Here is a 15,464-nt window from a genome sequence, read left to right as displayed (position 1 = left end):
TTCTCCCCTTTCCCAAGCAAGTCATGCTCTTTTACAGCTTCGATCCTTTGTGTATGGTTTCTCCCTTACCGAAAGGACTCCTCTGTGGTGTCCTAGTTCAAATATGTCACCTCCTTTAGGAAGCCCTCCTGCTTGACTCACTCAGTTAACGGCTTCCTTGGATAAGTCAACAGTTTACCTGCTGCTGCTCTCATTAAAGTCCAGACTTTTCAAAGGTACCAACTGGTTGCTGTACCTGTTGATAAGTACCCTTCAGTTGAGGGGGCCCTGCACACTCAAGCGGCTGATTTTATGAATGATTATAAAAGAATCAGTCAACAACTCCATTGGGTGAGTACCCAATACTCCAACACAGTTAGTTGTAAGACCCAACTGCATTAGAATTCCCCACTCTGTATACTCGTCCCAACATGCTGCTAAGCCCTTCCTTACCTCTCTACCCTATAGCTTGAGCAAGTGCCCTTCCTCTCCAGGTGACACACAACCCTACACTCGGCTCGAGTCAGAGCACTTCCTCGGCTCTCCTGACCTTAAGGAAGCACTCTCAAGCCTCTATCCCTTGCTTCTGGCCAGAGCTGTCCCTATGCCTCTGAAGGTCCTTCGGGCCCCTGCCCATAAAATTCTCTGGCTACTACGGCTCTCAGCTCTTGGCCTTCCTCCCAGAGAAAGAACTGGATCTCATCTTGCCCATTTCTTTGATAACTCAACAGACCAAACACATGCTTAGTCATTGTAAATTTAGATCCGCGCGCGAGTCCCTTTACCTAGAACATACTGGTCGTGATGGTTAAAGCTTTAAAGCAACAAAATACTTCTGACCTCTGCGATGCTGAAGGGGCCCTTCCCCAGGCTCACTTTTACTTCACTTGCCTTATTAGAAATACGGGTTTTAGGGGCTCCTGGGTGGCTCAGTCGGTTAAGCATCTGCCTTCAGTTCAGGTCGTGATCCCGGGGTCCTGGGATCGAGCCCTGTGTTGGGCTCCCTGCTCAGTGGGGGAGTCTGCTTCTCCCTCTCCCACTGCCCCCACCCCTGCTTAAGCTCTCTCTCTCAAATAAAGTAAAAAGAAATCTAGGTTTTAACTGTTAAATACAGAGTAGAAATGAGTGCTTTCATTTTGGACTCAATCCAAGGAAGAGGCCAAGCAGCACAGGAGAGGAGGAAAAACGCAATATTGGACTTAGTAGTAACGCTACAAATGGTAGTAATCACAGCAAGTACTTCTCGAGCACCTTCTCTTGCCGGCACTGCACTAAATGCTTTGTGCCCATCATCTCATTTAATCCACACAGTTCCATACAGAAGTTAATACTGTGGTATCCTACAGCCGCCCAGCGAGTGGAGCAGCCAGGATCCAGTCTTGGACTTCATGAAGGAACAGGGTCTGCAAGGAGCCCTGACACCAAGTGGGTCACAGAGGCCTGCTCACCTATCACGATGCACCTCAATTTTCTCATCTGCAAGATGAAGGATTTGACCCACAGAAACCCAAAAGGTGTTCTCTTCCCAAAGGCTGTTTTGCTGAATGAACCCTCTAGTCATTAACAGGAAGCACTATGACAAATTGTTGTCACTCCAAAAGTTTGTATTGGAATTCACAAGAAAACATGGTATTTGTAATCCCTAAAACGAAATTTGGAAAGGTGTCTAGTGAGTCAACGGATTCATGAACGTCTGTATGAATACTTGAATAGAAATCATATTTAGTAAAATGAAGGCAACCTTGAAATATTGATTAGTCACATATGAAAGGCACTGAGTAGCAGCTGTAATCAATAGGTCTTATTTCTAAATCTATTTATCATTTGATTAGTTGTAAAATATGCCATAAGACAGAAGCTTCAAAATATGTCTGAAGTGTTTTAAAATGTTAAAATGTCTTATTTCTATTAAAATTACTTGAAATTACATCTTAGTAATGATTAATGTGTTGTAATTCCTATGATAATCCCTCACTATTAATAGACTTAAAAGGAATTCAAATGAGAATAGAAAATATGTGTAAAATGATATCCAGAAATACTTTGCCTTCTAGAATAGATTCCTCCCTGAAGTTGATTTTTAACTATTTGTAAATTAAATAATATTCTCGTATTGACTTGCAGTGGAAGACCTGTGATGATTTAGCCATGTTTCTTGTAGCTTTACAATGTACATTACTTCTAATCCGCTTAGCTAAATGTTTTTCTCCCTCTGTTCCTACCAATTCCAGCTTCTCTATCTAATAGATAAGGCAGATAAAAAAAATTAAAGCCTACTTAGGAATTCCACAATTCCTTCTAATTCCATATCCTAATAAACCTGGCCTATTAGGACTGCATCTGTATGTCACACACACACACATCATAGTACCTAAGTTTCTATATTCAGTGTGGGTGATACTTTTTAAAAAAAGACAATTTGATGGCATGGTAGAAAGCACCTTGATTTTAAAGACAGACAAGGGTCTGAATTTTTGTTCTACCCTGTCCTTGCTCTGAGTACTTGGTCTTTAGCACTGAAATGCTACAGAAACTTGCTTCCTGATTTGAAAATGGTTTCAGTAAGGTAACCAAAACAGCAAAAATGAAAGAAAGAAACCTATATTTGACCATTAACGGTGAATTGTATTCTACAGCTTTTTTTAAATAGAAGATTACTTAAAATAAGGTCAGCAAAGCATTTTTAATACTAGCTCGTGGATACCAGGAATTTTTTTAAACACTCTTAAGTAAAATACAAATTGCTAAAATGTAACTTCACCTTTAATATATGTTCAACTAGCCAGGAATATTTTTTTTCCTTTAAAGTGTATTCTATATTAGCCAAATATTTTTAGTTATAGGTTGCCTTTACACGGCAAGTTATTGAAATTTGCTTTTTAAAAGAACTGTCATCTTTATATATAAAGAAATAGAGTCAGTGAGCAAGGCCTCTGTAAAATTCTGCCTGTGTCAACTTTCACGCAAAGGCTTTCCAGCGGGACCAGAACTTTCCTTGGTTGCCACCAAATGGCCTCCTGAGTGCCGAGTGAGAGACCAGACACATTGATGGTGCCGAACACAACGCAGGAAACCTCCTCTTCCGAGAAGCCCTCCCAAATCTGTTTGCATGACTACAATCTTTACTACACGTTTCCTTCCAAAGAGCTAACTCTCCTGGCAGACAGAAGAGAGTCGCGGAATTGAAAATAGCATCTAGAGAACTCATCTTACAGAATGCTCACTCCTGAGAAACCATCAGACAAGGTTAATCTTTGCAGAAAGTGAAATTTGAACTTCCTTGCCTTTGACACTGGGCGGTACAGCCCTGGGCTCTGGCCCTGCAAGAAGAACCGTTCAACTCGACCTCATTCTATTTCACCGGCTCAAGGGAGCGCACCACACACCAGAAAGGCAGGATTAGCGGTGTCCAAGGTCTCCCCTGTACAAGAATCCTCTGAATTAAATACTTTAGTCGCATCAGAGGCTATGTGAACATCCATGGCTAGCTCCGTAAGACATTCCAGAGCGTGTGGGACTGTAGAGATGATGCAGGTTACCAGAAGTCTGTGCCCAGACCACGTACACCAACGCATTTACCAGGGACAGTCTGCATAACCACACATCCTTGAGCGCAGACACAGACCTTTCCCTACTGTAGCAACATTTAGAGCTCCTAATTTAAATCAACTCCCAAGGCTGTGGAAGCAGCCCACGTGGGGAGCAACACAGTCAACAGAGTGATTCATTTAATAAATATTTTAGCCCGCAACTCATGCTCGATTACATGATATGGTAAAAGCCTGGCTTTGCATCACCCTGTTCATCCATTTATATTCCAGAAGTGTCATCAGTGTATACAGTAACCGAAGGACCAAACACATGTGGGTAAGTGTGTGCTTCTCATAAAGGGATGTCCTCCCCCACACCGAACGCAAGCAGCACTGGTGTGCCCGACGATGGCTCCAGTGTTCCTCCAGGATGCGTAGTGTTATCCCCCATAGCCTCTCTCACAGCTTAATCAAAGAAAGGTATAATCACACTGGCAGGACTCTAATTTTGAAAAGACATTAGCCAAGCCACCGTCACTTCATTACCTTGCACTTCAGAGGCCGACAGCGAACGGAGGGATCCTGGTTAATATCAGTTCTTCCAAAGGGAACAAGCTAAACCCGCCTGGTTGCTAGGAAAATCTGCCTGCCCAAGCAGGTGGGAGTGTCAGCCAGGCCCTGAGCTTCGGGCTGGCCAGGAGCTAATGCTTGCCCTGCAAAATCTGCTGCCCAAAACTTTTCTGCGACCTTCACTGGCCCTCCGGAGTCGGCTCCGTGAGCTGCTTCGGAACCGCCCGGAGGCTCCAGCGAAATGCATAGGCGCTTCCACATCTGCAGGGGTTTCTGCCGGGTCCACGCCGAGCTGTCGCTCGTTCTTGGCTCCTTCAGCCCAGAGTCGCTGNNNAGGCACCCGTTCACCGCCCCACTTCAGATCAGATCTGGGGAAGTTCCTGGGCTCACACACACATAGGCTCACCTGGAAGAAGCCGCTGCAAGCCCCTCCCCCACCTCCCACATTTTGGCCATTAGGCATCATTCCAAGAAGGGCCAGCCGCTGCGCTCCCAAAATCACAGCCATGTTTTACTCTAAACAGAAATCATGCAACAACTCCACAAGTCTCCAGGGCGCTGGGCGCTGTGACCGAGGCCAAACCGCCTCGCCAAAGTGAACCCACCCGAACCCCACATCTGTCACGCAGCCCAGCAAAGCCTATCACAACGCAAGGATGGGAGGGAGAACAGCTAAGAAGCCCAGAAAGCTAGGAAAGCAGGTGCAACCACCCTTTTAAAGCTAATAATGCGACCCCTGACAACCCTCCCTCCCCCAAACCCCACCTGCCCGGGAGAAAATCCCAGAGCTGCCCATTTAACTGTTTCAAACCCCTCGTATGAGGGAGCAAATACATCAATGGTACATGCTCGGCGGCGGTCCGGGTTTGGTTCTGGGCAGCACTCCGCAAAGTGCCGGGCGGGCGGATGTCCCCGCAGTTTTCCAGGCTGAGACGCCGGCGGCGCTCCCAAACTGGGGACCAGACGCGCCACCTCCCCGCCTCCCGCGCTTGCCGCCGCCCCGACGGGCCCCGGCGCTTACCGTCCCGGGCGTCCTCCCCCCGACTGCAGTTGCTGCAAATGTGTTTGATCTCCTTTCCTAGTTGACAATGGATCACAAAGGACACGTTGTTGTTGTTGGGGGCAGGCTCCTTCAGGGGCTTCATCTTCAGCAAATAAAAAGCTTTCTTTTTGGGTCTCTGGGCGCTCGCTGCTGGCACCGCGCCCTCCCTGCAGCGCGGCGAGCGGAGCGCAAACCTCCCCAGCTCCGCGGCGCGCGTGGGCTCCGCCATCCGGCCCCCGGGCGCCCCGGGCCGGGCGCCGCTCGGGCCCCCGCGCGCTGCCACCCGCGCCCCGCCGCCCCGGCCAGCATGCCCCCACCCGGCCCGGCACCCGCGTCTCTACGGCATCGCTACCGCCGCGGGGCGGGTCAGGGGAAGGCGCAGAAAGGGTCTTGACCTCGCCGACCTCGCCGCCCGAGCCAATCCGAACCCCGCGGCCGGAGGAGGGTTTCCGGGAGGCACTCCTCGGTCTCACCTGAGATGCGGCGCGCCCACCCCTCTGGCGGCCTCACGTGTACCCCCTCCCCCGGCAGCCCCACCCTCCTCCGTAAATCTCAGCCCGGGCGATTTGCGCCTGCTGGGTTTTGCAGCTACCTTCACTCTCTCTCGAGCTCCAGGGCAGAACGCCAGCCTCCCCCTCCCCCTTTTCTTCAAGCCTCGCGCTGCCAAATGCAAGCAAGATGTGCCACACCGAAGGCAGCTGCGCGCGAAGCCTTGGGGTGCCAGCACCTCTCTCGTGGGCCAGAGCAAATTACCATTCTCCAGTGGGTCCAGCCCATAGCCCTTGACTTTTCCCTGGAGCTGGCAACCTGTTAGGACATAATTGATCTTTTCACCCTCCATAAAAATCCCCCATCCTGAAGGGGCCCTTCCACCAGTGTCGTTAAAACTTAGACTAACAAGGAACAGAAAAAGCTGCTTAAAAGGAATCCTCGGAAACAGCAACTTGAAACTCCGGGCTCCCAGCTAATTTGCCTGAAGGTTCCCCAGCTGTCTTAGCACGGTGAGTAAGGCTCAGCCAGGCGAATGACATCTACTGAGATTTCCAAAGACACAGCAGTGCCTTCAATAAGCAGACCCATGGCTCAAATGGTAACACCAGCTACGAGTTGAGCCTTTTTTGTTGTGCGCTTAAAAAAAAAAATCACATTCTGTCTATTACAGTAATCTGGACTCAGATATTGTGAATCCTACATCATCTTTCAGAGAACTAAGGCTGGGAGAAGCCTCAAATCACAACCACTGTGGGTGCTTATTTAAAAAATAGAAATCTGGGGGCCCCTAAGCACTGGAATTCTGGTTTAGTAGGTAAGTGTAGGGCAGGAATCTGTAGATTTAACAAGCTCCTCCAGGTGATCTTGATGCAAGGCATTAATGGTGAAGCAGGTGCATACAGCCTGGGGTGTCTAACCCCAAGCCTCTATCTTCCCATCACACCTCATTCCTTGTGAGCCACAACCTTTGCCCTTTTTTCCCCAGCCCACTGAAATAGTCAGTTAATGGATGCACTATCACCGCTAGTTGTTTCTAGAACTTCCCCCAAATTAATTTCATAACACCCTGCGACTGATACTTCCACAAAGGGCAAATCACTGCTAGTCTCTCCCCCAGCTGGGCAAACTCTCCATGTATATGGTTCCCCTCACAGGTAAAAGTGTCAACAATCCACAGGGGATATTAAATGACTGTGTTATAATAAGCTTCTGATCATTGCAATGCTCCCATTCTGTCATGGATACTACTTCTCACCTGCAAAATGTTCTGCCCAAATGAGCACATTCAGTTTCTTCTTCATTGTGTAGTTAGGGACGTCAAGCGTCCAGTGCCATAGCCTGCTCTAGAGGTAGGTGGCAGAGACTGGAATTCACATGGAATTCACATGTTAGAGTTGTGCGATCTTTCATTACACCAGTCTCTCCCAGTGTCCACTGGGACCTTCAGGGACCCCCCTCCCTTCTCACCTAGATTACCAAACCAGCCGCAGGTAAATCTCACTGTATCTTCTCATGTCAGATTCACGTCACTCGGTCCCTGGCTAATTATAAGCCTTATCTGAGAGATGGCAGAGGCCCCATTTATTATGCTGGTGGAGTATATGACGGAATACACTGCATTGTGTTATAGGCAAACATTTGTTATTTTTTCCAAATCCTCTAGATCCCTCCCCCAAACTATTACTTAACTACCTCCTGAAAAACAAAACAAAACAAAAACAAAGAAAACACATATCTTGGGGCTCCTGGGCGTCTCAGTTGGTTAAGTGTCTGCCTTCGGCTCAGGTCATGATCCCAGAGTCCTGGGATCCAGCCCTACATCAGGCTCCCTGCTCAGCAGGAACTCTGTTTCTCCTTCTCCCTCTACCCCCGACTCATGCTCGCTCTCTTTCTCGATCTCTCTCAAATAAATATATAAAATCTTAAAAAAAAAAAAAAAAGAAAGAAAGAAAGAAAGAAAAGAAAACACATCGCTTCTTAAATGACTTTTTAAAATTGCATGCCTTTCCCCCTTTACTGCGTGCCTCACAGGTCAGAACAGGAGACCCACATAAACCCCACACGGTCCTATTAAAACAACTAAGCCCACCGCAATCTTTTATGCACTCACTGAATACTAAAACAGACCTACAGGCTCTGGGGGTCTCTATTTTAATTGGCCGAGTGGCATAGCACAGAGAACATGGACACAACCGCCAGCCTGGGCTCAAATATTAAAGGCGATGCCCCACGGTTATGGGGGCTCTTTATTCAAATTAAAGAGACTAAGGTAGACCTCTGAGTGCTATTCCCTTGGTTGGTGATCCATCTTCTTAAACTGCTTTTCCTGAGTCTGCAGCTTCTAACTGGCCACCTGTGGCTATTTATACTTAAATTGATTAAAATTAAATAAAATTACATTTCAGTCGCTCACTTGTTCCAGCCACAGGTCACGTGCCCGATAGTCACATGTACCTGGCGGCTACTGAATGAGACAGCGAGATGGTGAAACATTTCCAGCATCACTGAAAGTTCTATTAGACCATGCTGCTCTTAGAAGATGCAGGAATCTTAGTGTCTCAGGCTGAACTGGGAAGCTCAGAAGCACTATCTCCTATTGCCGCAACGGAAGGTGGGGGAGAAAGGACTAGGACGGGATATACCTTCGTGCTGGCTGGAGTTTGGAAGAAGGATGTCTGTGTCTGGCGGCTCCCAGCGCCGCCTTTCCTCTGACCCTCAGTAGGGCAGGTGTACACACCCGTGTCTGGCATTTTTGCTTGACCCTCTTCTCTACCTTGAATGCCACCTCAGCGAAGCCTTCATCTGATACCCATTACTAGAATGTCCCTATAGCTCCCAATGCCAAGAAACACCTTATACGGAGTTTGGGTCTGTGTCATCCCAGAAGACACACCTGCTAATTATGATCCTTGCAATGATGGCTCAGCTCTGTTGCTGTTCCGGCTACTCCCCTCCCTGCGCGGATAATGAAGGAAACTGGTCATCCGACAGCATTCTTGGAAAAAAAATAAAAGCTTTTTTGGTGGGATTTCTTAATTTGAAAAGGAAGGAGGGAAACACTGAAGGCAAGGACATTGCAGAGCGTTATGCCACCTAAACGGAGGTTCTCAACGCTGGGCCTATGGAGGAGTTTGCATGGGATTTCTACCCACAGGATCCAAGTGAGAAAGACTCCCCTGGGGTCACTCTCAGTGTCACTTAGCTGCATGGCCATCTTGTTCCCATCCCTTCTTTAGGATACACTTAACTGGTAGATCCCCTCCTTGAAGCTTGTTTGGGGCCCTAAGACCTGTTACTTAAAATACAATTCTGTAGACCAGCTGATCCGGTCACCTGGGAGCTTGGGAAGAAAGGCAGCATCTCAAGCTCTACTCCAGAGCCTGCATTTTAGCAAGACTTCCAGGTGATTCAGAGGCACATTAAGGTTTGAGAAGCATCCCCCAGGCATCAGCCTGGCAATAGTACTAATTGCCTACCAGTGGAATACACATTCTGCTTCCAAAGTAAACAGCAGATAGGACCCCTGATCCCACAGAGCTTAAAATTCAAGAGGAGAGAGGATGCACTCAACGAAACGACATATAAGAATAACAGAATCAGGGCGCCTGGGTGGCGCAGTCGGTTAAGCATCTGACTCTTGATTTCAGCTCAGGTCACGATTTCAAGATCGTGAGATCAAGCCTCGCGTCATGGGCTCTGCGCTCAGCAGGGAGTCTGCTTGAGATTCTCTCTCTCCCTCTGGACCCCCCTCCCTGCTCTCTATAAATAAATAAATAAATAAATAAATAAATAAATAAATAAATAAATAAAATCTTAAAAAAAAAAAGAGTAATGGAACCCACCCCCCTGAAACATACACAAATTTATGGCTAGAAGCAGCCAGGGAGAAATAGGCATTGAATATCTCAGTGGGAGCCATGTGTAAAGGGGATTCTGCAGTGATTAATGTGGAAGAGAAGGAGCTGGTGAGGCACGAGGTCCCTGGGCAAGTCAACCTGAGGCAGCTGGGGGTAGAGGGGTGGGGGGAGCGGGGTGGCAGGAGAGGTGGTGGCCATGTGGAGAACATGTGAAGTCATAGGCTAAAAGGAGTTCATGGTGATGCAGTAGGTGGGTGGGGGCCTACCATGATCTTTAGCCTGGTGGGAGGGTTACACCCAGCAAAGTATCTTCTGGAAAATTGGGCTTTCCACAAGATACCACCATGATGATGATGTGAAGGCAACTGTAGACCTTAAAATTCCCCAAGGCCAAATGGGAGAAACCGTGCGTGATCGACTTGGAACTCAGATTTTGTTCTGCTTTCTGCCCATCTCTGCTCACCCTACTTTTAATGCTCAACAGCTATTAGGCGTAAGGGAAGTCAAAATCAAAGGGTAGACATTTGGAAATGCTCAGAAAGTGCTTTAACTCTTATGAAAAAGAAAGAAATACAAAATATTAATGTCAACACAAGGCAACGCAGTGGAACGATTCAAAGAGAGGTGTGTTTAAGTAAATATCACTACACATATTGGATGTCTAAAAAGATTAACATTTTTTTTTTCTTCCTCACCCTTCTTCTCTTCAATTTACACTCAAGCTATCCATTATATATTTTTTTCCCAGCTTCGGTCTCCTTTTTTTTTTTTTTTTTTTTTAAAGATTTTCATTTTAAGTTATCTCTATACCCCACCTGGGGCACAAACTTACAACTCCAAGATCAAAAGTCATATGTTCTATCAACTAAGCCAGCTGGACAAACCTGTCTCCTTTCTTGTTCCTATCATCCTCGTAGTGGGCTGAATGGTGGCTCTCCAAAAGGTATATCCATTTCAAATCCCTGGAACATGTGAATATGTCTTTATTCGGAAAAAGGTTCTTTGCAGACTAACGAAGTTAAGGATCTTGCTTTTCTTTTTCTTTCTTTAAAAAGAGAGTGTGCATGCTAGGTGGTGAGGGGGCAGAGACAGGGAGACTGAGAGAGAATCTTAAGCAGGCTCTACACTCAGTGTGGAGCCCGACACGGGGCTTGATCTCACAACCCTGAGATCATGACCTGAGCTGAAATCAAGAGTCAGGCATTTAACCTACTGAGCCACCCAGAGCCCCTGAAGTTAAGGATCTTATAATGAAGAGATCATCCTGGATTATCTGGGTAGGTCCTGAATCCAATGACAAGTGTCCTCATGAAACCAAAGAGACACCCACAAGTGACAGGAAGACTCAGGCAGGAAAGGACAAGGCAACGTAAAAACAGAGGCAGAGACTGGAGTGGGGTGGTCACAAGAAATGTCAGTCACCAGAAGCTGGAAGAAGGCAAGGAGTGAAATCTCCCAAAGAGCTTCTGGGGGATCACGGCCCGGCCCACACCTTAAATTTGAACTTATGGTCTCCAGACCTGCAGGAGGATAAGAATCTGTTGTTTTAAACCACCAACTTGGTGGTAATTTGTGACAGCAGCCTTAGAAATTTTATCCACTCCTTCAATATTAGCAATATGTGATATTTCTAATTTAAGAAAAACATCTATTTTTTGTCTAAGTTTGATCTAAATGTGTAAATGTGTACTATGTTAAAACCAGAACTGCAAGGTAATCTACAAAATACATATTTAAGAACAGGGTTAAAAATGACTTCCAAATGATTTATGACACTAAATTGTGCTCCACTCCCGCTACTCGTGTGTGTGTGTGTGGTTTCCGCTCCTGTTTTTACAGATGCTGGAATGCAAGTAGACTTTCATCAAGAAGGGGATACAGCTTCCAGGCTTTTTTATATTTAGTAGAATGCATTTGTATGCTGAGCAAGGAGACATGAGCAGAGCTGGCTGCGGGAGGCCAGTGAAAATTCTTCAGGCAACACAGTGACGTGTGAGGAGAGCTCATACTCAGCCCTGTGCATGGGTATGGCTGTAGGCATCATTGATGGCTGGCATCTGTTCTAATAGCTGGAGTATCCTTTCTGACTCTTGAAAGTCCAGTTATTAAATATTTTGCATGCCAATCCTGTAGATAAACGTTAGAAAGCAGCTGCATGATTGGCAAACTTTTATTCTCCTAAAAGAAGGGTTTCTCCCACAATGTTTTTCTTAAGAATGTGTTTTGGAGCCCATAGCAAACGTTCTTCTGGATTTAGCTTTTCCCTTATTATTTCTTAATCCAACCTGGCAGGTTTTTGGTACAAGAGCCAGAGAGCAGTCCATGGACAGTTGCTTTGAAGAACCAATTTCATATGTCTGTTTTTAGAACTTGAGTTCTTAAAAATAAGTTGAGACATCTCAATGGCACAAGCAGTTTGTGTGTGTGTGTGTGTGTGTGTGTGTGTGTGTGTGTGTGATTTTTGTTTTGTTTTAGCTAAGGGTTTGCTTTTTTTTTTTTTTCTTTTCCTAAAACTGAATAGAGAGCAATTTTCCTTCTAGGCTTATGGTAATTATGCTTACTAAGGGGTTGTTCTGTGCAAATTGTTCTACAAACACTTAGATAGCAACCCGATGAGAAGGGAAGATTGGAAGCATTTAGACCAAACAGGTGGCGAAAGAGGTGATTTGAAGGACAACAGTCAGAAGTGCATTGCTATAGCTTGATTGCAGTGTTATCTGGCAATGTTTCTTTCTCTTTCTGCATTGCCACAGATGGGAGGAGGACTGGAGTGGTCTAGTTCTCAAGTCTAAGAAGAGGATCTTCAACATGAAGTCAAAGTGCATCTAATCTTGGTGGCTGGGATGGAAAGTTCAGTCTGGTAGGACATTTTCGGCAAGGTCTTATTATGTCAAGCATCCTTACAATCTATATTGACGATACCCAAGGAAGGCTCTCAGTCTGCATTTTAAAATTCGGAATCGGGTATTTCTGTTTATGTCCAGGGGAAGACAGGATAGAATAGGTAGAGGATGAGGACTGTTAAAGATTAGGTTTTTGTTTTTTTTTAAGATTTTATTTATTTGAGACAGAGAGAGAGGAAAAAAACGCATGAGTGGGGGTGGGGTAGGGGAGGGGATGAGGACTGTTAAAGATTAGGTTTTTGTTTTTTTTAAGATTTTATTTATTTGAGACAGAGAGAGAGGAAAAAAACACATGAGTGGGGGTGGGATAGGGGAGGGGCAGAGGGAGAAGCAGATTCCCCATTGAGCAGGGAGCCTGCCTCCAGGCTCCATCCCAGGACCCTGAGATCATGACCTGAGCTGAAGTCAGACACTTAACCTACTGAGCCACCCAGGCACCCCAAGAATTATTAAAGATTAGCGAGAAGTCTGTTGTTCCAAAGTAGTCCATTTCTTTACATTTTGCTCCAAATCATAAATCCCATATTAAATGAGATTTATAACCATGTAAACACAGCCTTATGTTTCTTTTTAGAAACAGGTTGATTTTGGCAATTCAGACACTTCTGGATATTTATCTTGTAGAATAAAAGCACCTGAACACAGAGATGCCATTAAGTGTGTTTATATCACAATAAAGTAAAAAAAGGCCACCAATAAAGAAATGGCTGCATAAATTACAGTACATTTAAAGCATGATGCCACTAAACGAGTTCTAGCTTAACAAATTGGCTTGGAAGGATTTCCACAATGTATTGTTAATGAGAAAATTCACATACAGAGAACGGACTCATTCTTGTAAGACATATATTGTGAGCATTAGTATTATTCTCCAAATATTTCTGATTCGCTATCTTCAGGTACGTGGTAGGATTGCAGTTTATACATCTAACCCCCTTGAGGATAACGGATGGAACCAGGTAGCCAATTCTAACCTAAGAGTCATGAGCTGAAGTTCAAGATAGCAGCTGCTGCTTTCTTTTGTGTTCTGAAGTGAGCCGAACCTACTGGCAGGCCCACAAAGGCCACGCAGTACGAGAAATAAACTTGTGCTGTTCTAAGCTACTGAAATTTCGGTGTTGATTTAACGGAAGATTAATCTAGCCTATCAAGATTAATACAACAATGACAGATGTGGGTGAGAGACATATTTATGTATGTGTTTGCATATTACCTATCCCTTTATTTAGTTATCACACCACCACCATAAAATAGAACTGTTATTTCCATTTTACGCTTCCGGAAACAGAAGCTGGATAAGATTAAATAAATTTCCCAGGTTACACAATTAGCCTCTTGCCAGTGAGAAATCTGAGCCAAAGTATGTTAAACTGCAACGCATACTTTTCCTTCTCTGACCATCCCACTGACACGCAGAGAGCTGCTAGACGGACCCCCGGCACTAGTTTGGGACAAACATACGGCGTCATAAAACACAACCAAGAAGGGTTATCAGGATACAGGCGTGGGACACAGACACCTGCCTGCCAGGTGCGGCATAGCTACTGAGGATGGAGAGAACAGGGGTAAAAATAGGATCCCTAGGTTCCTAGCCATCCTCTGTATTGGCAGATGCCTGCCATTTAAGTCTTGAAACGGACCGCGGTTGGTACTCACTGATGTTATCCTTTGAGGGCTGGGATTACACCCACAGTGTGGTGAGCCCCTCGGGCTGTCTGGCAAAGCTCAGGATCAGCTAATGGTAATGGGTCATTAGGACCTAATCACAACTGGGTGTGCAGGAACAAGGTGATAGGATAACGTGACATTGGTGAAAAATGCAAATTGGCCCTTCCCCCGCCTTTTTTTCCAAGTATGAGAACTTCAGTTATACAAGAAACATGACTGTGGTGTGAGTAGCTGTGAGTAGCCAGCAATGGGGAGTTCTTAAGTGGGTACTGCAGGTGTATAAGTGTATGACATGCAAATTATTTCTTCCACGGAAAGTAAGATGGTCTAATCCACCGAGGGAAACATTACAATATGCTCTAAGACTTGTAAAGTGAATGATCAAGGCATGTATCTGCTTGTAACAAGCCAAGTGGTTCTTTTCCCAACAGGCCAGGGTCCTGTGATCTGGTGAGCTTCCAAAACTGTTTTTCTGTGTGTGTGTGTGTGTGTGTGCGCGCGCGCGCGTGTGGTTACAGTGGAGCAGCCTGGCTGAAGAGGAACTGTATTTATTTTTATACATTGTATGTCAGTAGGGCTTTTTCTCTGTGATACCTATTATTTCCGTGTATTATTATAACAATAGTTTGTAGCCCTGTTACGTGGAAAAGGAATGTTACTTACAGGACTGGAAGGGTACATGAAAAAGCTAGGAAGAGTCTAAAGAGAGATCACGAAGAATGTGCTATTGGAATTTAAGAATAGAAGAGTAGATACACTTGTATATAGAGATAAAGATACACTCTAAAAACCCATTCAGGGTCACAATGATGAGTCTACAGGGAAAAGGTCCATTGTAGGGGGGAGGCACGGAGGGACATATCCCTTGATAAGCTTCCAGGGTATTTGTGAAACGCTGCTCGGCTTTTTCCTAATAAATACACCAAATGTTTTTATTTACACACTTATTTATAAAATATATTTATGCAATAACAAATACATTAGATATTGTATATTAAAATCAAATGTTACATAATACTGTATGTTATATATGTTTTCTAATTTTAATTTACAAATTCTCAGGTAATCCTCACAACAATTCCCAGATGCGAGGTGTTCCAATCACCATCTGACAAAGAAGGATCCAGGGAGATGAGAACATTGCACAAAGCTGTATAATGTGAACAAGGCAGAGCCCAGATCTGCAAGGCATGAGAGCCATTCACCATTCAGACACAGTCACTCTCCACTGTATCATGCTGCTATCCAAAAATGTGCCCACAGGACAGAAGCTGTAGTGAAGGTAAAAATATCCTTCTAAGCCAATCCAGGAAGAAATTCCTGGAGGGCATTTCAGAGGAAGGGCAAGCCTGTCATAGTCACTAAGATATACCCATTTACACTGGAAGTCAATCTACTTTTCCATTTTCTGGATTTAAAAAAA

General features: G+C 45.3%; 1 protein-coding gene across 3 annotated transcripts in view; it reads right to left on the bottom strand.

Annotated features, from left to right (window-relative positions):
- The window catches only part of PHACTR1 (phosphatase and actin regulator 1), a 289,593-nt gene that overhangs the window by 234,427 nt on the left and 39,702 nt on the right, over positions 1-15,464 (bottom strand). Inside the window, exon 1 of one of the 3 annotated variants that reach the window (XM_040645057.1) lies at positions 5,101-5,350. The exons of the other annotated variants lie outside the window; for them this stretch is intronic. Within the exon in view, the coding sequence (XP_040500991.1) occupies positions 5,101-5,350 (250 nt within the window). Of the gene's footprint in view, positions 1-5,100; positions 5,351-15,464 lie in introns of those variants that run through there. 3 annotated transcript variants of the gene reach the window in all.

Source organism: Ursus maritimus, unplaced genomic scaffold (genome assembly GCF_017311325.1).
Source record: "Ursus maritimus isolate PB19 unplaced genomic scaffold, ASM1731132v1 scaffold_30, whole genome shotgun sequence".
Lineage (NCBI taxonomy): Eukaryota > Metazoa > Chordata > Mammalia > Carnivora > Ursidae > Ursus > Ursus maritimus.
The sequence above is the reverse complement of the archived record's forward strand: the minus strand, read 5'-3'. Positions and strand labels throughout refer to the sequence as shown.